We start from the raw sequence: 23,192 nt of genomic DNA, 5'->3' as shown, positions 1-23,192 counted from the left end.
CATTAGTCTGTGTGTGTGTGTGTGTGTGTGTTTGTGTATGTGTGTGTGTGTGTGTGTGTGCGTGCGTGTGTGTGTGTCTATGCATGTGTGTGTGGGTCTGTATACATATGCATGTGTGTGCGTCTGTTTGCATGTATGTGTGTGTGAGTATGTGTGTGTGTGTGTGTGTGTGTGTGTGTGTGTGTGTGTGTGTGTGTGTGTGTCTGTGGTTGTGTGTGCAAGCCTGGCTTTTCTCCCTCTCCTCTTTAAGCAAACGCATGCAGCCTCATTGTGCATCATCCATTAAACGCCAAGGTTACAGAACGTCTGCGTGGTTGTGTGTGTGTGCCCCAGACCGAACGGGCAGCAGAATAAAACAGCCATGCCCCTGTAATGGCTCTTATCTGATGTCCCTCTTCTGTGGGAGATAAAAATCAGTGGGTGAGAAGAGAAGGAGGGGTGTGAGGGGTTTGGATCCTGAATGAACATGTGCTCTCGTCAGTATTGCATGCACATGCACATACATGCCTGGAACATGCACGCCTAGCGCACACACATGCACATGCACGCACAGACACGCACCTACACACACACACATATATGCAAATGTGTGCCAGAGTGCAAATGCATGAGCACACACACTTACACACTTGAATAGAATCGCTCCTACACCTACTGTAGAGGCAAAAGCACTTCCTTACCCATACACACACACACACACACACACACACACACACACACACACACACACACACACACACACACACACACACACACAATACCGTGCGTTCCTGCACACTTGTTCTCTCGCCTCCATCCCACATTCATCTATTCCATCTCGTTTTCCTCTACCTCCCCGTCGCTCACGCGGCGATCCGTCTCGCATGCTATCACACACGGCCCGCTCCCCGGGGAGGGCCCTCTGCTGTCGGCCCTCTTGGATGCAATAATTATTCCATCAGCCAGCGGTGTGTTCCGTGATTGTGCTCTTGGGCTGTCGCTGCAGGGGGCGACGGTGGGGAAGGGAAGTGTCATGTCGGGGGTGGGGCAGCTGTCAGTCTGGGAGTGGGGGGGGAGGGGGGGGGGGGGGGGGGGGGGGGGTTCTGTCCACAGGAAAGCCTAAAGCAGGTCTAATGAGCCGGGGCCTCCCCCACAGGAAACAGCATTGTCTCTCTCCCTATGTTTGTATGTCTCTCTCTCTCTATCTCTATGTCTATGTCTACCTCTCAATCTCCCTCTGTATGCAATCCTCCCTCGCATTTTTGTCTCTCTGTCTCCTCTGTATCTGCATTTTTCCTCCTTTGGCAGAAGCTCCCTCTCTCTCTCTCTCTCTCTCTCTCTCTCTCTCTCTCTCTCTCTCTCTCTCTCTCTCTCTCTCGCTCTCTCTCTCGCTTTCTCTCTCCTTTTCGCTTTGTCTCTCCAGGAATCCCTTGCTCGGCAGATTTATCCCCTTTTCATCTGCGGGCTCCATCTTTCTCTCATTCTCGCTGCCAGACCTCCCCCCATCCCCCCATCATGTTGACAAGGGCTCCTTTGTCTCACCTGAGACTCTCCCGCCTCCTGACTGCTTGACTGAACGCCATTCTGGAGCGTTTGGGTTTCCAGGAGAGAAATCACTCTCCCGGCCCCGGCCTTGGCTTCCCAAACGGGCTGCTGCAGGGACGGTAATCCAGCCGGGGCAAAGCCATATCTCTGGCCAGGCACTCTCTCAGCGGGGGTCTGTCGGCAGGGGGTCACACAGAGAGGCGTTTGGCTAGGTCCCTGGGAAAGAGTGAGGCTGGGACGGGTGCTATTCATCATGTGGCCCAGTGACCCAGAATGTTCCCCTGCACAAACAGCTCCGACGCCCGCCGGCGAAAACAGCAGCAGAATCATATTTCAATCTCTTAATATAAAGCTGGATGTGTGGTGTAACCACTCATTTAGAGGACCTTACTAAGTCAGATCCCACATACATACCATGAGATGATGCTGTGTACGGTTCATATGATCATATGATCATACGAGCCTCAGGTGAGACGCCCACCTTTCCCCACGCCTGCTCTCTGTGGATGATCAAAGGACAAGAGCACACCTATCCCAGCCCCGTTGAGGCGAACGACGGGGGAAATATTCTGTCATTACCACTCAACAGCAGAAGCTGACAACAGGCGTGTTGAGAGGCCAGAAGGAGGCGGCTTGTTCCTCTTTCATCCGTCCCGCCTGTGATACTTATCGTGTGTTTGATAAATATGAATGAATGCATGTCGACTGTTTTGCTATCATGACAACCTGCGCTTTACAGAAGCACAACACTGCGGTTGGAATGCCAGAGCTCTTTGTTTTTCTGTGCAGCAGTGCGCAGATTGCCTAGTTGTATTACTTGTCACCAAGACCTAATAAGTGAATCTTTCATGAAGTTTTTGTTTAGATGTGTGGGAGAAAGCTAAAATAATCTTACAGAAACCCATGCTTATGAAACAGGATTTGAATCAGAATAATATGAATGTTTGCACTCAACCTGCGACTGACTGAATTTTCATTTGTGATATCAGCAATTTGCTGAATCAACCTCAGTTGAAGGCTTTTTGGGGTACAGATGTACATGGAAGAGTCTAACAAACATGCGTCCCATAAGAACAATGAGAACACTAGGGCATGAGGACATTTTTTCTAAAGTTTTCTATCAAGAATAAGTCTCCAATTTCGGTGGATGAAGGAAAAAGCGGTTGACAAGATGATTCATTCAGTGCTCGGGGGTAAAAGAAATACTCAGGCATTTTGTCTGGGAGAAAACTCATTTTATACAGAGGCATAGCCAGGAGTAGAGGCCATATCAGCCCCCCTGCTGGCCTTGTTTACTTGGGCAGAGAATAGAAAGGGCTTATTGACCTTTCTCTTTTGTAGTTGTATCGTGTTATTTCCAAAGGCTATGCGCAGCACCTTTGGAAATGTCACACCAGACATTTAAACTCCATCAGGTCTCGGTGGAGAACGCCCCTGCTAGACATATCTGCTAGCAAATCTCGTGTGTAAGCTCTCAGACTCTAACGGGACGGCGGTGTTGGTTTTGTAGATCTTTTCCTCATGGTTTCCCTTGTGTTTCCCCCTCTCCTCACCTGCAGGGCAGCTCAGAAGCTGAACTTGTCCGCCAAGCGGAAGAAGCACCAGCCCCCCCTGCTCCACCCCCAGGAGCCCTCCGTCTACTCCACCAACTTCAGCGGCATCCTGCAGGTGTCCCCGCCCCCCGCGCCCCCATGCCTGCTCCGCGCCGTCTCCAAGGTCAAAGAGAACCCCGGGATGGGCAAGGTGAGGGGCCACACGCCGGCGAGGCTGTGTGTATGAGTGCGAGTGTGAGTGCAAGTGTGTGTGCATGCGCGCTTCGTTGCGTATGTGTGTGTGACTCTGTGTGAGTGTGCGTGTTCGTGTGCACGCGTGAGTGTGTACGTGGGCGTTTGTGTGTGTGTGTGTGTGTGTGTGTGTGTGTGTGTGTGTGTGTGAAAGAGTTTCTGTGTGTACGTGCATGAATCGAGGGCATGGGCACCCCCTCAGTGTATGCGTATCACAGCGTGTTCAGTACATGTGGCACAAGCATCATCAGATGGACGGCGCACGCCTGCACCCGCGCATTCACACATCGGCAGACACGGCAACACAAAGACACACACACACACGCATACAGACAACGTACAAACACCAACCTCGTTGGAATTGGAGAACACTACATGGCGCCGCACCAGCCTGCAGCCCCCCCCCCCCGTCCGGGCTGAAGAGATGGAGTCCGATAAGCCTGCCGGAATGTCATGAATTCACTCGTTTTGTGGAACTTCCAGTGCTACGTGCTAAGCAACCAGCGGTCCGGTTTAGCATAAAGGACGAGAACAACACAATGCGGTTGAATTTGTTGACAAGTTCAGCGTCAGGGTTTAAAAATCATGCTGCGTGGATCTGCACGCTACGGGCTGAGGCGGGCGGGAGGAAGGGAGGGAGGGAGGGAGGGAGGGAGGGAGGGAGGGAGGGAGGGAGGGAGGGAGGGAGGCGCTGGGTAAACACAGGGCTCTTCCGCTCAGCTTTATGGGGTATTGTTTATCTGGGCTGCGGTCCTGTATTTATAGAGTAGCAGAAGTCCCCTAACAAGTGGAGGTCCCACCTGGATAGGAAGTCCTCGCTTCGGTAGCCAGAGAAACCAGACGGCTGTACCTTTTGCCGCATACTGTAAACGTCCGACAGACAGACGGACATCGTAAAAGCTTGCTCGGGCAGCCACCTGAGGATAGGATAGTCTATCTGGCAGGATAAAATAAACATACTACGATTCATGGCATTGTTCCAAGTCTAACTAGCTCGGATTAGGTCTCCCGTGCTTCATGCAATCAAAGATTATCTTTAGAAACAGTTCCGCGTTAGAAAATCCAAAGCCAACACGTTTGCCAACACAGCTTTGACTGTGCTGGACCGTCTCCCACAGGAAAACCCTTTGGTACATTCTTGTTTTCCCACTATCTGGGTCGGAGCCACTCTTGACCCAGACCCATTGCTCCCTTAGCCGATAGACACGTTACGGGCCGTAAAAATGCCCCACTAATGGATTTGGAGTGGTTCAAGAAACAAGGGAACAGGGCCCATTAACAGAGAGGTCGGAGGTGTGAAAATGCTTCAGCCAATCCTCTCGCTCTCCCTGGAAATCAAATCTCTGCCAACATATATGCTACTCTTGCTAGCCCCCCTGGCCCCATGTGCTCTCGCTCCATGGTGAGGCTCTGCAGGCCCCGCAGTGTGGCTGCCTCTAGGTCCACTTTAAATGTCACAGCAAATGTAATTCCATCAACATATGTATGTGTCAGTCATGCTAATTGGGAGTTCAGGTGATACTGCAGCGCCTATGCTGTAGCAAGGGAGAAACATAGGATTGATTGCCTACTGCATGGAACTGGAGGTTCTGCAGCCTGTATTATGTTGCCATATTTAAACAGTATTCTGGGGGGAAGACTGGAGCTTTGTGTGTGTGGGCGTAAAAAAACATAGGGGAGAGAAGAAGAAAGGCTGAACGAGAGAGGGAGGGAGGGAGAGAGGGAGAGAGAACCAGCCCTCTGTCAGAAGGAGAGGAGTTAGTTGCAATTGAAGCATGTTGGGTATTTTCCATGCCTGGGAGCAGAAGTGCCCAGTCAGAAATATCGCATTTTCAACTGAATGTTTCATGGAATATCTTTCGTTCTAAGTTATATGTTGGTAAACGAAGCCTAGGCTTTACCTATAATATCTATGTGTATAAAAGGTAACCAGATTGGCTATGATTTATAAAGATGAATAGGAGACCACTGATAATATCACGTATTCTCATACTGTCATGCATTGATGGAGAGCCGAGGAAATGGGGGAAGCTGTGTGTTTCTGTTAATATGATTCAGGCATGATGCACTGTGACCGATAGCTTGTGGTCTTCTTCAGACTCTGGGCTAAGACCAGAATACCAATGGCCGATTATAACTGTGTTTGTGTCGACATAGATCTCGAGGCACAAGCAGAGAGAGGGGGAGAGGGAGAGAGGGGGAGATAGAGAGATGGAAGGAAGAAGGGAGGGATAAAGCGTGAGGGGGGTATTGAGGGGAAGGGAGGGATGGAGGGAGGCTGAGATGGAGACGGAGGGAGGGCGGTTGGGATGGAGGGAGAGATGGAGGGAGGGGAGATAAAGGGAGGGAGGGACAGAGGGAAGCAGGGAGAGAGAGAGAGGGAGAGAGAGGAGGAGGGAGGGAGCGATGGAGGAGGGAGAGGAGGAGGGAGCGAGAGATGGAGGGGGGAGAGATAGAGGGAGGGAGGGAGCGATGGAGGTGGGAGGGAGCTATGGAGGAGGGAGGGAGGGAGAAGGAGGGAGAGAGAGAGGGAGAAGAGATAGAGGGAGGGATGGAGCGATAGAGGAGGGAGAGATAGAGGGAGGGAAGAAAGAAGGGAAAGAGAGAGAGGGAGGGAGAGAGGGATGGAAAAGAGAAGGAAGGAGGGAGGGAGAGAGGGAAAGGACATCGATAGAGGGAGGGAGAGAGGGAGGTTGTGTGAGTAGGAGGGATAAGAGGGGGCCCATATGCTCTCACATTCCCATGCTGGTATAGGTCGCCCCGGTTCCAGAGAAAACAGCCTGCTGCATGGATTATCGTGCAGCACGGAGCGATAGAGACACACCTACCTCCATTTACCGCCGCGGATTCCAGTCCTGGCTTAGTAGTCCTTTGCTGACACCATTACGCTTTTGTATTGACCCAGCTGGATCACTGGTCAATGCAGGGCTGTAGGTTTCCATGGAAACTGCAGCCATCAGTCACCCCTCTGACACGTTGTTCAGGACAGGATATGTTATGCGGAGCCATACTTCTCCTTGGGTTGGATCCATTTTCTTTCCTTCATATTCTTCTTCCTCTGCTTTGGTTTATTGAGGCTTTGTTATTCCATACATATATTAGTGATATTCAAAATTATTGATTTAAATTTTTAGTAGAATGATACAGTAGCAGTAGTAATATAAGCATAGTCATAATTGTGTCATCATCATCTTCATCATTATCATCATCATCATATGTCTGTGTATCTGACAGCATGCCCCCCCTCCCTTTGTCTTCGGGTGAAAGTGATGATGATGATGATGATCATCATCATCTCATCATCAACATCATCATCATAAGTCTTTGATCTGACAGCCTGCCCCACCCCTCCCCCCCTTGTGTCTCCAGGTGAAAGTGATGATGATGATGATGATCATCAGACTCAGTCTCATCGCCATCATCATCATAATCGTCCTCATCATCATCAACATCATCATCATCATCATCGTCATCAGCATAAGTCTCTGCTCTGACAGCCTGCCCCCCCCCCATGTGTCTCCAGGTGAAGGTGATGATGCGGATCTGCCCGTCCCTGGAGGCAGGCGACTCTGGTTCCGAGTCCGGCTCCTTCCTGAAGGTGGACAGCAGGAAGAAGCAGCTGACCCTCTACGACCCCGCCTCCAGCCCCCACTCCCTCTCCAGCCACCGCCGCGCCGCCACCGTGGCCGTGCCCAAGATATTCGCCTTTGACGCTGTGTTTACCCAGGATGCATCTCAAGTAAGTCGTTGCGTGTTTCTTCATGCTCTCCGCGATACGGACCCATCCACGCCCGTCTTGGGGATATATATACTCTCACACTATAGGGCTATATTTAGAAGTGATCTGATCTAACACATGCATTGGCCCATGGGAAGGGCAGCAAGGTGTTAATCTCAGAAGGGCAGAGGGGGGGTCTCACCATTGGTGTGGTTGAGCCCGTAGGGTTTAGGGGAAGAGCATGGTGCTCTGGGAACTCTGGGAATAGGAGGTGGGTGCATTTTTCCCAGCGTTGGTCAAACAGCTGGGCTTTCAAGTCATGGGAACGACATTGCATTGATACCAGTTATAGCTAGCACATGTAGGGACTGGCCAGCCTTAATCCTGCCATTGATTCAGACAAGCCATGTTTAGTAGGATCCAAAACTATTAGGAGGTAGGCGTTTCAAAAGTGCGATGGATGTTGACCGTTGCTTCTTTCGGTTGTGGCTGCTTGGTCAAATATGTTTGAGATGATGCGTTTTATAAATCCCAAAAAATAAGTATGAGAACAAACATGTGCCGATATGATAGGTTTGTCTTGAGTAAAAAAAAGAAGGAACAGAATACTTAAGGCTATCCAACTCTGGTCCAATGAGGGCACCAGAATCTCTTCTGGCTTTCATCAGCTGTTTTTACATTGACATATAATCACGCAGCAGACTTTGCTTTTATACAAATCAACTTACAAGGGAGGTTGAAAACAATCAAGGCATCCAATCAAAATATAAGTAGCTAAAATAAAACCCAAGAGCTGCACAACTCACATTTAAAAATCAACCGGGCTAGAGTGCAGCAGAGTTCAGAGATGAACGGAGACTGCTGCCCAGCCTGCTCCTCCAGAAAGTGTCTGCTGCCTGCAGGCCTTGATGCTGCTGGAAGCCCAGGCCCTTAGCTTCTAGCTTGAGCTACAGGGAGAGCACCGCTGGTGGCTAACAGCTAGCTGTTGTGCGCTAAGAGGCCTTGTTTGCTGTGTGATGTATGGGAGGAGGAGACCACCGCTGCACAAACCCTGGCCCCCAGAGGAACCCGGCGCGCAAACAGATTGCAAAACATTAGCCGCGTGTTGCAACACACAAGATCACACAGCTGCGCGCACACACAGATATGAACAACTATCGCAAGTGCAGTCAGACACACACACACGCACGCACGCAAGCAAGCACACAAAAGACATACTTTCACATGCACCCACAAAAACCGCAGACATAATGAGAATTCCTACCCGTGTTAGCCAAATCCGTAAAAGCATACACTTCAGTAGCTGTCTTCAGTAGCTGTCATTAACCAAGCAGAGCAAATACTTTATTCCTGGTGCATTGTGTAGATGGAGTGTAACGCCTGTGTGTGTGTGTGTGTGTGTGTGTGTGTGTGTGTGTGTGTGTGTGTGTGTGTGTGTGTGTGTGTGTGTGTGTGTGTGTGTGTGTGTGTGTGTGTGTGTGTGTGTGTGTGTTTCTCCAGGTGGAGGTTTGCTCGGGCACCGTGGCAGAGGTGCTCCAGTCGGTGGTGAACGGTGCGGACGGCTGCATCTTCTGCTTCGGCCACGTCAAGCTGGGTAGGTCCGCCGCCCCGCCCCACTCCCAGATCACAGCGCGGTCTTTGTGTTAGCCAAAGAAAACTCTCTGTAGCCTTTGTTGGCACCTCCCAATGTCCACAATGGGCTTAGTAGTGGTGGGCGCTGGTGTGTGTCAAAGAAAGCAACATGGATGGTGGTCGTGTGTATGTGTGTGTGCGGGTGTGCATGTGTGTGTGTGTGTGTGTGTGTGTGTGTGTGTGTGTGTGTGTGTGTGTGTGTGTGTGTGTTAATCGTGAATCAAGCCTTGGGGGCTCAGGTCGGTAATTAAAGCGGTAGTCATTGACCTGGCCTCTAACCACGGCCGCTAGTTCTCCTGCTGCCGTTGCCATTGGCTGTAATTCCTCACCGCCTGACAGGCCGCCCGTGCGTTTCATCCTGCCCTTTGATTTTCTTTTACTGGGTGCACCCTTTTAAAATTCATACCTCATCACGTTTTGTACATTTTTGCACAATGTATTTGTTGCTTGTGATACTGCTCCCACGACCCTTTCACTCGGAGCAGGAAGCAAACACACACGGGGGTTGTCTGCCCACGAGGTACAGCGGGGGTGACTTGTAACCAGAAGGTTGCCAGTTCGATCCCTTGCTCCTATGGTATCAAACTAGTGTCGAGGTGTCCCTGAGCAAGACACCTCACCCTCAACTGCTCCTGGCGAGCTAGCTGTCGCCTTGCGTGGTTGCCTCCTCCGGCGTCGGTGTGTGAATGTGTGTCTGAACCGTCGCTTTGGATAAAGGCGTCTGCTAAATGCCCTAAATGTAATTGTGTTGCTCCCCAGCTCTCAGACACTAACAGCGACTAATCATGTCCCCAGGCAAGACGTACACCATGCTGGGCAAGGATGGCTCGGCGCAGAGCCTGGGGGTGGTGCCCTGCGCCATCTCCTGGCTCTTCAAGCTGATCACCGAGCGCAAGGAGAAGGCGGCCACGCGCTTCTCGGTGCGCGTCTCCGCCGTGGAGATCTTCGGGAAGGACGAGGAGCTAAAGGACCTGCTGTCCGAGGTGTCCACTGCAGGCAGCGCGCAGGACGGCCAGACCCCCGGGATCAACCTCAGCGAGGACCCCATCTGTGGCACTCAGGTGAGGGGGACACGGGGAGGACCTAGGGCCGTGCTGCCATTGATTCTTTGATCTCTTTTGCGCGCATTCACTCTCTTTCTTTCTTTCTTTTTTTCTCTCTACCTCTACCTCTTCTCTCTCTCTCTCTCCTCTCTCTCTCTCTCTCTCTCTCTCTCTCTCTCTCTTTGTCTCTTTGTCTCTTTCTCTGTCTCAGTCTCTCTCTTCCACTCCCTCTCTCGCTCTCACTCTCTGTTTCTCTGTTTCTCTCTCTCTCCCACTCCCTCTCTCTCTCCCTCCCTTCCTCCCTCTGTATTATTGTCTATGTATTACTGTGTCTGCCTATTGATCTGATCCACACCGCGGTCTATCATCCTGCCCACAGAGTCTTCGCCTTTTGCCTTTGTGTTTGTTTTTCATCATCTCACCATTCTCCAGTCCGTCTGGTGCCCTGCGTCGACCTGCCGCTGTAATCCTTTGCTTTGTGTTTTCCCCACCAACGTTATCCCCACTATTGATGGCTCCCTCTGCAGCCTCACTCTGATGATTACTGTTAGAATCCATCAGCGTTTACTACCCCTGTGTCGGGGCTGGCCCCTCACAAACACAATAGCTGAAGGTGTTTTTGGGGGGGGGTATTTCTGAGGGGGGTGCAGGGGGGTGCGTAGTTCTGAAGGCGCTGGCAGGTGTTGCCGTCAGATGTTGTTTTTGGGAGGAACCGTGTGGACTGGGACTTCAAAGGACGGCTGGGCTCCTCTGAAGCTCTCTGCTCGGTCTTTGCTGTCTCTTTTAGGGCGCCCTCTTCCAACCCTCCTCCATCTTGGTCTTTGTTGTCTGCCACCTCCATTCTCTCACCGTGGAGCGGTGATGGACGTGCCCCAGCCTCCTGCTCCCAATCAGACCCCTTCCTAATCCCCCTCCCAGCGTGCATATCTGTTGCTTTTCATTGCCCATGAGACCCAATGCATAACAGGCAAGAAACGTGTGGCTGGCTCCAATTAGCCAGCTCCCACAGCTCCCAAGCCTTCCTCCTCTGTATCCTGCCCAGCCTCATGCCTTCCTGATCCAATGCTGGCCACGTTTCTAACACACACACACACACACTCACCGTGAGGATCTTCCTTGTCTTTGCTCCGTCCCTCCACTAACCTCCACCCTCGACCCCCCTCCCCCAAACAGCTCCAGAACCAGAGCGAGCTCCGTGCCCCCACGGCCGAGAGGGCGGCCTTCCTCCTAGACGCTGCCATGGAAGCCCGCAGCACCAACCGGGCGGACGCCGGCGAGGAGGAGCGCCGTAACTCCCACATGCTGTTCACGCTGCACGTGTACCAGTACCGCATGGAGAAGAGCGGCAAGGGAGGCAGTGAGTACAGTCCCCCGTCGGCTCCGCTTTAGCGGTCGGGAGTCCTTGTATCTGCAATAGGACGAGAGCAGCTTCGAGTCGCTGGTTACCTTTAGCTAAAGCATCCTCTGGAGGGTCTTGCAGGAGGGATGGCGTTGGGGGCCCATTCGGTGCCATTAGGCCGTGTCCTTGCCTGTGGAGGCACGGGAGTGGACTGCCTGCCTGCGACGGCGGACTACCTAAGTGGATATCCACTTTGTGTCGTCTTTTATGTTGTTGGTGACAGGCCCCTATGCAGCCGGTTTGTCCTTGTGCTTTACATTGTAAATGTGGATTTGTCGTTTCCCTTAATTAGGATCTGAACATTCATGGACACTCTGTGTGCTCTCTGTATGGCATACGTCTTTGTACTCCATGCCCGTGTTACTCTTATTAACAATAATAAGACTTGATGATGAACACAAGAGAGTGCTCTGTAATCAGTTAATTATAGATCTAATCCAGTAGATAATCAGAAGCACTTTCAGTAATGTTGGTTCTGAACACTTATTTGGTGTAATGGATTGTGTTTCAGCATGTATTCCTCGATCAGTGAGCTCTTATTATTGCTCTTGAAGTGTGACCCGCCTCCTATGGCCCCGATAACCGTAAAGTTATTTATTGGGGGCTAGACAGCATAAGTATAAATAAAATAAATAACTCCCCAGTCTCCATGTTCAATGTTTATGGGTTCTGGCTTCTGCCAGAAGAAAGAAAACTGTTGGCGTTCATGCGTTGCACTTCTGCCTCAAAGTAATAAGTGTGTGAATCAGTCAATTTCCAAGTCATGCCCATGTGAGCTTAATGGTTTCTCCTCTTGTTGCAAAACCCCAGAACTCATTGTTTTCTCACAAGTCATGTGGAACGACACATTAGTCAGGCACACAACAAAGTATAGCTACAAATTTATTTTCTTAACCTTTAGCCCCTTTAATCTTTTAGACTCCATCATCAGACATTCTGCTGTGACAGCAGCCTTCGATGACTTACTACAATGACTGTGAGCTCTCCCTATTTAAATGACGTACGAGGCTCCTGCCTCCTTCTCCCCCGCCTGTGGGTGAGCTACTCCCCTAAAGGCTGCCCTACTCACTACACTTTGGCTATCCAAAGGTACTTACAACCATGCAAGGTGACAGCCAGCTCATCAGGAGCAGTTAGGGTTAGTTGTTTTGCTCAGGGACCACTCGACACTCGGCTAGGAGGAGCTGGGGATCAAACTAGCAACCTCAGGTTACATCTCTTACTCCTGAGCTCATCCTACCCGACAAGTCAGGCCCACCTTACAGGGTTGTTACCCCCAGCCCCCCCAAGCTCCAGCTGTCCCAATGCAGTGTGCACCAAAGTCACGCCCTCTCCTGCTCTCCCCTCAGTGTCCGGTGGGCGGAGCCGGCTGCACCTCATAGACCTGGGGAGCTGCGAGAAGGACCTGAGCAAGAGCCGGGACTGCGGGGGAGGCCTGTGTCTGTCTCTCAACGCGCTGGGAAACGTCATCATGGCTCTAGCCAACGGAGCCAAGCATGTACCTTATAGGTAAGAACACCAATGTCCTTTTTGTTTACTGCCATGATATTTGTGTGTAATCTAGATTTATCTGGAAGGTCGCTGCTCACGCCTTCGAAGCGTACATCTAACTTCCACTAACGCAGTTTGAAGGCTGTTCCAAATTATATCTCGGATACGATATGAGTGGGCCCTTCAGTTTTTTGTCATGACCTTGCACTCGCTGAAGCATCGCTCAACTGATCATGATATTTATTGCGTGAACACCAATCCAGGGACAGCAAGCTGACCATGCTGCTCAGGGAATCCCTGGGGAACATCAACTGCAGGACCACCATGATCGCTCACATCTCGGACTCCCCGGCCCACTACGCCGACTCCCTCAACACCATCCAGCTGGCCTCCCGCATCCACCGCATGAGGAAGAAGAAGACGAAGGTACACAGTGGAAACTACTAAACACGGAGCAAACATGTTAGTCACATTAGGGGAGTGCTGCAGCAGTTTCAGTTTCCATGGAAAGTGCATGAAACACTGATATACCACCAATATGAGTACCATATCAGTTATGCTGCAGCCGTTTCAGTTTCCATGGAAAGTGCGTGAAACACTGATATACCAGCGATACGAGTGTCATATCAGTTAAGCTGCAGCCATTTTAGTTTCCATGGAAAGTCTTGAAACACATGTTCCTGGAATCGCAATACAAGGTTTATTGTGCTTAAATGTTAGCAAGAAGCAATGCTGTAGTAATCCTAACTTTCAATTTATTTAATTATCCAATGCAGAGTTATTGTGTATGTTATTAATGGGGCTGCAAGAGCATTTGTTTCTCTACCGTGCACAAAGAGAATTCAATACATTGATTAAATTGACTGACATTGCGCTCTTCGATGTCTCCTTCCTCTGTATCTTGAAGCTCATTATTGTATGAATGTATGCTTCTTCAAATCAAAGTTTATTAGCCCTATAATTCAGGGCTAGTTCTAATTTCTCCACCCACTCCTCAACAGCTAATCATGTGATCAATACTTCCTGCCTAAGGATCTCTGTAATGCATTCCTCAGATTAGGGAAATATAGGGCTCAAATAATTAGATGGAATGACAGCATGTATTTATTTAGTATGGGTCGGAGGCAGTATTATAATGAAGTTCACTCACAGCGCAATACATATTATTGACATTATTCCTGTATGGCTATTGACGTGCACTTTTACTCTTTCGGAATATATTGACTGATTCAATTTCAGAGAAATTTATATCTGTTTGTAATTGATTTTGTCCAACAAGGGACTGGGATAAATATTAATTGCAAAAACGATCTGCACATTTTTTACTAATGTGATCCACCCTAATCTCCCATGCACATGCAAACAAATAGTGAGGTCCCTTCTATCCTCTGCTTCGCAGTATGCATCCAGTTCCTCAGGCGGGGAGAGTTCCTGTGAGGAGGGCAGGATCCGCCGGCCGCCCCACCTCAGGCCCTTCCACCCCCGGACCGTGGCACTCGACCCAGACCTGCCCTCCTTTCTCAGTGACCAGGAATACTCCTCCAGCAGCGAGCAGTCCTGTGATACAGTGATTTACGTGGGGCCCGGAGGTGCTGCTATCTCAGACCGGGAGCTGAGTGACAATGAAGGCCCCCCTGCCTTCGTTCCAATCATTCCCTCTCTGAACAGAAGGAGGTCTACGAGAGACGGCCCTTTCGACAGAGACCACTTTTTCAAATGCAACACGTTTGCCGAACTGCAGGAGAGGCTGGAGTGCATCGACGGCAGTGAGGAGCCCACTGCTTTTGTTGGGGAAGGCAAGGGGAACCAGGGCAGCCCCAAGATGGACAAGCCTAAAGAGGGTTCAGGGAATAGTCCCTTGAAGATTATTGCTAATGATTCCTCTCAAGAGAGCGTCTCAACCAGACCGTCTCCTAAGGCTGTGGCCACTCCATCAGTCAGCAACCCTGAGCCTAAATCTAAACCAGACAATGCCCTAAGGCCATCCATCCCTGTCGAAGGTGTTCAGAGTATGTGTAGGACCAGTGCTGATGGCGAGAAGATCTTGTTGTCTGGAAATCAAACAAGCCCGAGCAAACAGGGTGGAGCTGCAGCAGCGGTCTCAGAGCCTGTAGTGAGGGAGAAGGTATACTTCAACAAGAAGCCTCTGCCAAAGCCAGCTCCACCTCCTCCCCAGCTAAATGACCACAGAGACAATGAGGAACGCTGCAGCACCAGAATGCCTCCTGTCGGAATGAGCTACCAAGCTGGGAAAAAGGGGGATTCGTTCACCTCCCACATGGGTAGGACACCATTGGAGCTTTGCCAGATGCGGCCCACCCTGAGAGAGAGATGCTTGGATCGAGACATCCTCAGAGCCACAGTCACCCTGCAGCAGCCGGTGGAGCTGAACGGAGAGGACGAGCTGGTGTTCACTGTGGTGGAGGAGCTGGCCATCGGCAGTATTGTAGACAGGGGTCGGCCCTCGAGCATCATCAGCTTCAACAGTGATTGTTCCCTGCAGGCCCTGGCCTCTGGCTCCCGGCCTGTCAGCATTATCAGCAGCATCAACGATGAGTTTGATGCGTACACGTTAGCTGCCGGAGGGTCAGAGGTTAACACGGATTCGGGTTCACCCTACCAGGAGGAAACAATGGTTTGCATGGCTAGCAGGGGCTCGTCCATCAGCTCCTGGCTGAGTGAGGTTAGCGTGTGCACAGTGGAGAGCGAAGGCGCTCACTCCACAGATGTCTTTCTACCACAGGCCAAGCATGTAGGACCTGAGGGAACCTTTTACCTGGACTCTCTTGGTATGTTCCATTGTGAGCCATCCCCCAGAGAGGCCAAGGGCTCCTTCAACGACAGTGGCTTCAGTTTCTCCGACGTTGACAGTGACAGCGCGGCGTCAGGCAAGTTATCCCTCACAAAGTGTCCTCCAACTCCTCAGTCAGCTAAAGGGTCACCGAAGTACACGTCTAAAATCACTAAAGCTCAATCTCTTAGTTCCTCTGAACCCTCACAAGGTCCCTCCACAGTCCACTCCAGTCTTCCCAGGAAAATTAAACCTACCTCATCCATTTCCCATAATAGCAGTAGCCACAGTAGTAGTAGGGAGGCTCTGGGTAAGGACTCCAGGCAAGAGAACCCTTGGCATCGCATAGACAACCACTCAGAACCCCAATTACCTGAGCCCACTATCACCAGCAGGTTTATCAAAAACCCTGCGAGTGGCATCCCGTCCCGCAAAACACCTATCAGCAGCAACAGCGTACCTCGTCCACCCAAGGTCCAGGGTTCAACCTCATCCCAAAGGGTGGTCGATGGCTGTGAGAAGTCGGCTAGTAGGAAAACCGAACCCCCAAGCAAAATGCCTCTGCTCAGGCGAGGTGCCACCACCTTGGGGACTGTGCCTGTCATCCATGCCGCAACAGAGTCCAAGGGGAGACAGGATATCACTGGATCTACCAGTAGCCTAAAGTATTCCTCTCTCGGGAAACACAGCAAGGCAAACACACAGAAAGCCAGTGCTCTCCCGAGGCCTGGTGGCATTTCCCCTCCTCCCCCTCCGGTGCGAAAGTCCAGTCTTGACCAGAAGAACAAGACTCTGTTACCCCAAAGTGCCTTAAGGTTAGCCTATGGGGAGGCAGGGATGGGATCTTCATTGCGGTCATTGGTCTCAGAGGATGAGCTGGAGGTCCGCTGCAGGGGAGACATCAACAGCTTCAAAACCTCCAGTCTGAAGTCTGACCCCAAAATTACCTCAAGCCTGAAGGCCAAAGGCCCCAGAGGAGACAGTGGGCTACATTACGGCAGTCACATGTCTCTGGAGAGGTGTGACAACCTGTCCCTATCAGGTTCAAGACCAGCTCTCAGTAGGGAAAACAGTGGGGCCAGTTTGGGTAGCAACAGCAGTAAGTCCAGCAGGTCTATTCCACGCTTTGGGATTTCTAGCTCATCAAGCACTCCCATCGCTACCTCCCCACCATCTCCATGCGGAAGCCCCGGAGGGATCGGTAAACCTGGGCAGGCAAAAGCCAGCGTTAACCCCAGGACGTTTGGAGTGACGAATGTAAATAAGGCCCGCTCGCTGTCTGCCAGCAATTCTAAAGGTCTGAGCTCCTCGACCAAGTCATTAGCACAACCAGTGACCAAAGGTGCCAACGCTAACCTTCCTCCATCCGGGAGGACATCGGCCACCAGGACCACCACTACCGCAGTCAGCAGCAAGCCTGGAAGGGGCACCATTATGGGCACCAAGCAGGCCATCAGGGCCGCCAACAGCCGGGTGAGCGAGCTGGCGTCGAGCACCACGTCGGGCAAGCACATCCGAGCATCGGGAGACTCGGACAGCGGGAATGACAGCGGGGTGAACGTCGGGGACGACAAGTCCCCCAACGCCGCGCTGCCCTCCCCCTACAGTAAGATCACGGCTCCCAGGCGGCCGCAGCGCTACAGCAGCGGCCACGGCAGCGACAACAGCAGCGTGCTGAGCGGGGAGCTCCCTCCGGCAATGGGCCGCACCGCCCTCTTCTACCACAGCGGCGGTAGCAGCGGCTACGAGAGCATGATCCGCGACAGCGAGGCCACGGGCAGCGCCTCCTCGGCCCTGGACTCGATGAGCGAGAGTGGGATGTCGTCGGGCCGAATGAGGAGCTCTAAGCCCCCCAAGAAGAGGTCTAACGGTGAGGATGCAACCTGTTTGAATATATTGATGTATATATCTAGGTCCTACATTATCTGATAGCACACCGTTGCTACATTATTATGCAGCAATGTCGATGGGTTATTGTTGAGTAGATCAAAATGAATAGATCCATTGCTACTCTGCACTGAACAAATTCATCCATTCTCATTGGAAATTCGACAGACACAGGTGCTGAATTACTTTATTTTAACTTAATTTTATTCATCAAGATATGCAATATAATTATATTCTGCATATTTTGATCGAATACACTGACTTGAATATAGAGTGTTGGTTTCAGCGCAAGATTTTTGTCTGCAGCAAACCAACCTTTTCAATTTGTTTATACTGTGGAGCTAGAGAATCAGGAGTCATGAAGCCCTTATAAATATGTAATCAACATACCACAGCAGGCCCGCCTAGAGCCTCATTCGACTCTCAACAACTCAGAACGAGGCTGATACATATTCACACACAGTGGCCAGCAAATACCATTTTTGTATTTCTGCTCTATAACTGTGTCTGCTGTGCTTGGTTCCTGTAGGCTTCCAAAGGAGACGGCTTATCCCCGCGCCCATGCCAGACACATCTTCCCTTGGGAAGAAGGCTGGCACGGCGGGCCAGTGGGTGGATCTACCTCCTATGTCCGGACCGTTGAAGGAACCCTTTGAGATTAAGGTGTATGAGATCGACGATGTGGAAAGACTCCAAAGACGGAGACAGGAGGAAATAGCAGAGGTGAGCTGAGGGGACGATTTTGGCTTGTTCTCCGTGAGTGACCAGGGGCGTCACATGTCTAAAGTTATTTTAGATCTCCCAAAGCACTATCTCAGGATTTAACACATCCTATTGCAATGCAAAGCCCCGTCCATGCTTTACATGTGCGACATTGAGTCCATACGTGCTCCACATACGACACGATGGCTTACATTGTGGGAAAGTCTTCGCTGACTCCTTCCCAGAAACTTATTAAAGTACAAGACAGGAAAAATGTGTCTCAGACGTCTGACCTTAAGTCTGCCTGGTAGCAAATCCTAGTGTTAGTGTCTGGGACCAGACCTCGAGGCTTGGGATTCTGCCAGAGCTTCCCAGGAATGTGGAAAGATCAGCAGGCAATTACTGTCTGGGACTAATTGGGATTGAAACGCTGTGTCCCGGTGGCTGGCGCTCACTGGCGGTTACGGATTGGGAACAGAAGTGTGAGAGAAATGACAGCAAAGTTTAGTGGTAAAGAGAAATGTTGGATGAAGGCACGCCTGCCACTACCACCAGCCCCTGTTAGCCGTTCAGCAGAGCTCGTATCTGGGCGCTTGGCTCTTTATGGCCTGCTCCTCTCCAGTGGGCCATTAACTGCATCGGCAAGTCAGGCAGTGAGAGAAGGACTTGTTAAGAGGACATATTAAACCCCCTGGATCGTCGTTTGATTCACTCTCAATTAGCTAATGAGGATTTACAATGTCCTTACCAGCCATCCCTGGTTGACTGGCTCAGAAAAGGCACAGCTTTAGCCTAGACCTACTCATCATCACAAAACTAGGATTAGAATCATGTGCAAATATATTTCATACACAGTACACTCATGCTGTTTATACTCTCCTTGTGAATGTTTATTTTGTAACATGCAAATAAGATGAAAAATATGTTAATTTGTTTCTTCTCTCTTTCAGCAACCATTTCAGGATGTTGAAAAGGTACGCATGACATTATTACGGTTTTTATTTTCCATTTGTCATACTGTACGTTTCTAGGTCAGTTTTATCGTCCTCCAACGTAATGGGCTTCAGTTAAAAAATATATATTCAGGAATCGAGGAAATACTAAATCAAACTAAACGATAGGTTAGGCATGTCCGTCTCCATCCCCCTCCAGCGTCTCACGGTGTGCGTGTTCCCCCCTCAGGGCCTGCAATACTTCAACAGTAAGTTGAAGGTTCTGGAGAGAAGGCAGCAGCAGGTGAAGGAGCTTCGGGTAAAACATGAGGCATTGTGGGAGGAGCTGGAGGACACAAAGGCACGGCTAATGATGGACCCCAGGAAGTGGATCGGAGAGTGTAAGTACCTCCTTCTTTCGAACGTGCGTGCAGAACAAGGTTGACCACATGCTGTGTGTGTATTAGGAGATTTGAATGAAGTGCTAGCATGGGACTAAACAGCCTTCACGCCTTTTCGCTTTGATAGTCGAGGTGGACCAGGATCTGGACAAAGAATCCGCAGACTACCTGGAGGCCTTGGTGGAGGCGACGGAAGAGCTGGAATTCTGCGTCAACCTATGCAAGGCCCGTGTGATGATGGTGACGTGCTTCGACATCAGCACGCCGGCGGTGGCGGCGGTCGTACGAGAAGGTCCCTGTGAAGTAGGAGTCTGAGGAGAGGAGAGGGAGAAGGAGGAGGAGGAGGTATGGAGGAGCTAGGAAGAGAAAGTGAGGAAGGATGAAGAAATGTAGCAGCCAGTGAATAGATACTTACTGGAATGAAAAGAATGCTTTGAAAAGGGCAGCACCCCCATTCCCAATCAGCGTGTGAGTCTTTGCATGGACAAAGAGAGAATTTCAACAACTTAGCTGCAGTGCCTCGTTTTCTATAGTGTGTTGTAAATGGAGAGAAACGTGTGCACAAATGCTGTTGTCCGCACGGCAAACGAGTGGCCATCATTTACACAAAAGTCAATGAATAACAAACCAGAAGTGCCTTCTTTACTTGTCTTGTTGTTGAGTCTTTCTTTTAGTTTTTTTTTATGGGGGGCAGGTATCCTGATTAGCATATCCAACTCCGATCATATTCCTTTTCAAAACAAAAAGGTTTTTATATTGCATTGTATAGTGTATTTATATGATTATGTTGTGTGTACAAATTCATTTTTAGGTTAAAAAAATATCTAAAAAGAAGAAAAAAAGATGGCGATACAGTAATGCTATTGCTCTCTCTGCCTTTTCTCATGTTTCAAACCTCAGTCAGCATTTGTTCCATGTCCATCCAGCCTCTTGCGCCTTATGTTCTATCTCTGGTTCTATCGTTTTCTAGCCTTTTTTTCTACACCGGCCTGGTTTATATTTTCAAGGACTACAGTTGCTGTTGATCACTCAGCCACTGCCAGCTGGGCTGGGGAGGCTCGCGAGGATGGAGTGAATGTGTTCTCTCCTCCAGTTGCCTTGATCCAATGGGTCTCTGTGGACGCACTTAGCTGAAGCACCAGTTAGGTGGCGGGGGGGTCACTCAGGCGTGGGTTCGGCCATGTTTTCTTCATAACTGAAAGTGTGGGAATAAACCAAAACATATCAGTCATCGTTGGTTGTTAAACGTGATTTAACTGTTCACTTTGCTGCCACACTTTCCAGTTAGAGTAAACAGCAACGCTCGCGTTGGCAAGCTAACCTTGACGATGGGAATTCATTTGCGCTCACAGCAGTGCTCGTTAGCATGCCCAGTTGTACCGCTAACTGATTCTGGACCGGGTTTTGCTTTGACTATATTCACAATACAAGGAACATTGATTAGCATCTGCTGGGCCTTTTTCTAGTGTTCTCTCTGGAGCGGTGCTGAATCTTTGGTTCTATGCATACCATTATATTCACTCTAACTACTTATGAACCTCAATGGGAATATGTAGACAGCAGTGTGTCACGGCCTATTACACCCATCTGAGCGTGAGAAGAAGCACACCAACTTGCAAGTTACATCCTCCCAATTATTTTCTTTCTCATGGTGGTTTTAACGTGTTCAGTGTCTCAATCAAAGACTCCAAAAAATGTGTCGAAGGAGATTGCTGTGAAATGGTGCAATGTGTCATTACCAACAACTGCGATGGTCGAGGTTTAGCAGAGCTCAATCATTATATCGGCTCTTTGCAGCTGCTAGAATTTGCCCGCTTTTACTCCAAATGGATGATGATGAATGATACAATTAAAAAGGATGCTGTGGAATTCGGGTATTTAGAATAACAAAATGATTTTATTGTATTTGGATGGGTACAAATTTCTCCAACTATGACAGTCGCCTTTTTTTTCCTTTTCTTTACTTTACTTTGTAATACCTTCTCAGGCCCTCTTTGAAGATGCTGCTTGGGATTTTTTTAATCATTTTTAATACTGTTGTACTCCAATTTTACCATTCAAATTTTTGTATAATAACCTCTGTTTTCACTATTGTAGGGTAAAGCTCATAAAATTAAATTACTATTATCCAACAGAGACCTTTTTTTCCAAGAAATTATTGTATGTAAGGTCATATTTCATATCGATACCCATATTTTCAAATATCATTGGTTTTTTATAGGATTTTTCAAATCCTGTGTATAAATGTATGATATGGCAGCTTGTGTTTTACAGTACCTGTGAATAAAATGTCTCTTCTTAACGATGACACAAAGTGTGATATTTTTTGTCTGCCCATTTGAAAGATAAATATGTTTGTGTCAAAGCTAAGGGATTGTTGCTATTAGAGCGAATGACTCGAGGGCTCTGATATGATCAGTCCTAAGAACGTTTACTGCAGAGGACCGCTACCGAAGAAATATTTGTCTTGTATACCGTAAAAGTAGAGCCACACAATGATTTTCACACAGTTGTCACTTTTAGACCTTCAGGCTGACTTTAGGAAATTGAAAAGCAGCAGGCATATATGTCTGGTTCTAGGTCAAGGTTAGCGTGTTTTGCAGACTCTTATTGGAAGCACAGAGTTATGGTCCGAACGAAATGACTTCGATCTTTCAAGGGAGAGCTTTCTCCTTCGGTAGTTGAGATGGTTTAATCAAGAAAACTTCTTACCTCCTCCGGTTTTACATTTTATAACTCGTATTTAAAATATGGTATAACTGCAGCCAGAGTCCATTTAAAGTAACAGGAGGTAATATTTGTCTTACGAAATATATGACTTGATCAAGGGTCTTGTCGATTAGCAAATGCTCCAAAGGTAAATCAGCAGGTCTGGAACAAGTTTATCAATGCAACCTAAATGTGTTCTCAAGCCCAACAACACTTAAGTATATCCAAAGTCGATCCAACAAATGTGTGAGTGTGTGTTTTCCAAACTCATTAAATGCCATGCAAAGCTGCCCAGCGGGCATCATATTGGAATTAGTATTCTCAGAGTCTTCCACGTTCAGAGGTTTGGCACACACACTGTAATTGCCCACGTGACAAGTCACCCAAGACCTCTGGCAGCTCTGATGGCTCCTCACCGTTCTTCATGGTTTCTTCCCTTCTTGGCTCCTCCTGGCTCCCCGGCCGGACGGAAGTCGGGGCACAGGGTGGTAGACCATGGGCCGGGCGGCTGCGGCGTGAGATTGTGTACCTAGGTCTGCTTGCCCACCGGTCTGCTCCGTCTTGCGGCAGATCTTGTTGCCTCGGGGCTTCCATCCTATTAGCAGGAAGCCTGCTGTTGGTGGAGAATAGCAATGAGTTCTGGGGGAGAGAAAGTCACACTTCCACCATGCGGCCATTCTCCCAACGCCCCCACCGCCCTCCCTTTTCCTGCCTTGAAAGTTTCCTCAGCGTTAGTATTTATGTTCCTCTACTCTATTAGCACACTGCCAGCCTCTCAGGAATGATTGTTTTCCTGCGTTTCACAAACACAATCTAAATGAATGGCTGTCATCACCCAGCCATTCTGCTTCAACACGAATCCCAAATCGATTTAATATGCATCCTGTACTTTCTCTGTTTCTTTTTCCATTCCACTTTGGCTTCGGTCTGACTTGTACTCCGCTGGAACACATGTTTGCTGCTCTCCGCACGGTTTCATTTGTCATTGGCTGTCGTCGCGCAGATATACAGTGGAGCAGTGCCAGGAATAATCTACAACAGGGCCCCTCCTTGAACCACCGTTGACATTGTAAATAGAAGTCGTTGTGCATCGCAGAAACCACTCTGCCCTCACCAAGCTTGCTCTTTTTTAAAAAGCCCCATAAAGCTGACCCAACACTGCTACTTGTTTGTTGTAAT

At 49.5% G+C, this 23,192-nt stretch overlaps 1 protein-coding gene across 4 annotated transcripts in view; it reads left to right on the top strand.

Moving 5' to 3' along the window:
- Window positions 1-21,599, top strand: part of kif26ab (kinesin family member 26Ab) — a 79,054-nt gene extending 57,455 nt beyond the window's left edge. For all 4 annotated transcript variants that reach the window (XM_079752374.1, XM_079752375.1, XM_079752377.1 and 1 more), the window contains 12 exons: window positions 3,084-3,267; window positions 6,832-7,047; window positions 8,527-8,620; window positions 9,454-9,719; window positions 10,875-11,058; window positions 12,450-12,609; window positions 12,855-13,017; window positions 13,991-17,252; window positions 17,799-17,992; window positions 18,922-18,945; window positions 19,154-19,304; window positions 19,432-21,599. In XM_079752374.1, coding sequence (XP_079608500.1) covers window positions 3,084-3,267; window positions 6,832-7,047; window positions 8,527-8,620; window positions 9,454-9,719; window positions 10,875-11,058; window positions 12,450-12,609; window positions 12,855-13,017; window positions 13,991-17,252; window positions 17,799-17,992; window positions 18,922-18,945; window positions 19,154-19,304; window positions 19,432-19,619 — 5,086 coding nt within the window. In that variant the 3' untranslated portion in view covers window positions 19,620-21,599. The remainder of the gene's footprint in view (window positions 1-3,083; window positions 3,268-6,831; window positions 7,048-8,526; window positions 8,621-9,453; window positions 9,720-10,874; window positions 11,059-12,449; window positions 12,610-12,854; window positions 13,018-13,990; window positions 17,253-17,798; window positions 17,993-18,921; window positions 18,946-19,153; window positions 19,305-19,431) is intronic.
- The last annotated feature ends 1,593 nt before the right edge of the window (window positions 21,600-23,192 follow it).

This window comes from Pollachius pollachius, assembly GCF_949987615.1.
Source record: "Pollachius pollachius genome assembly, chromosome: 15".
NCBI classification, from domain to species: Eukaryota; Metazoa; Chordata; class Actinopteri; order Gadiformes; family Gadidae; genus Pollachius; species Pollachius pollachius.
This window is presented reverse-complemented; position numbering and strand designations above follow the sequence as displayed.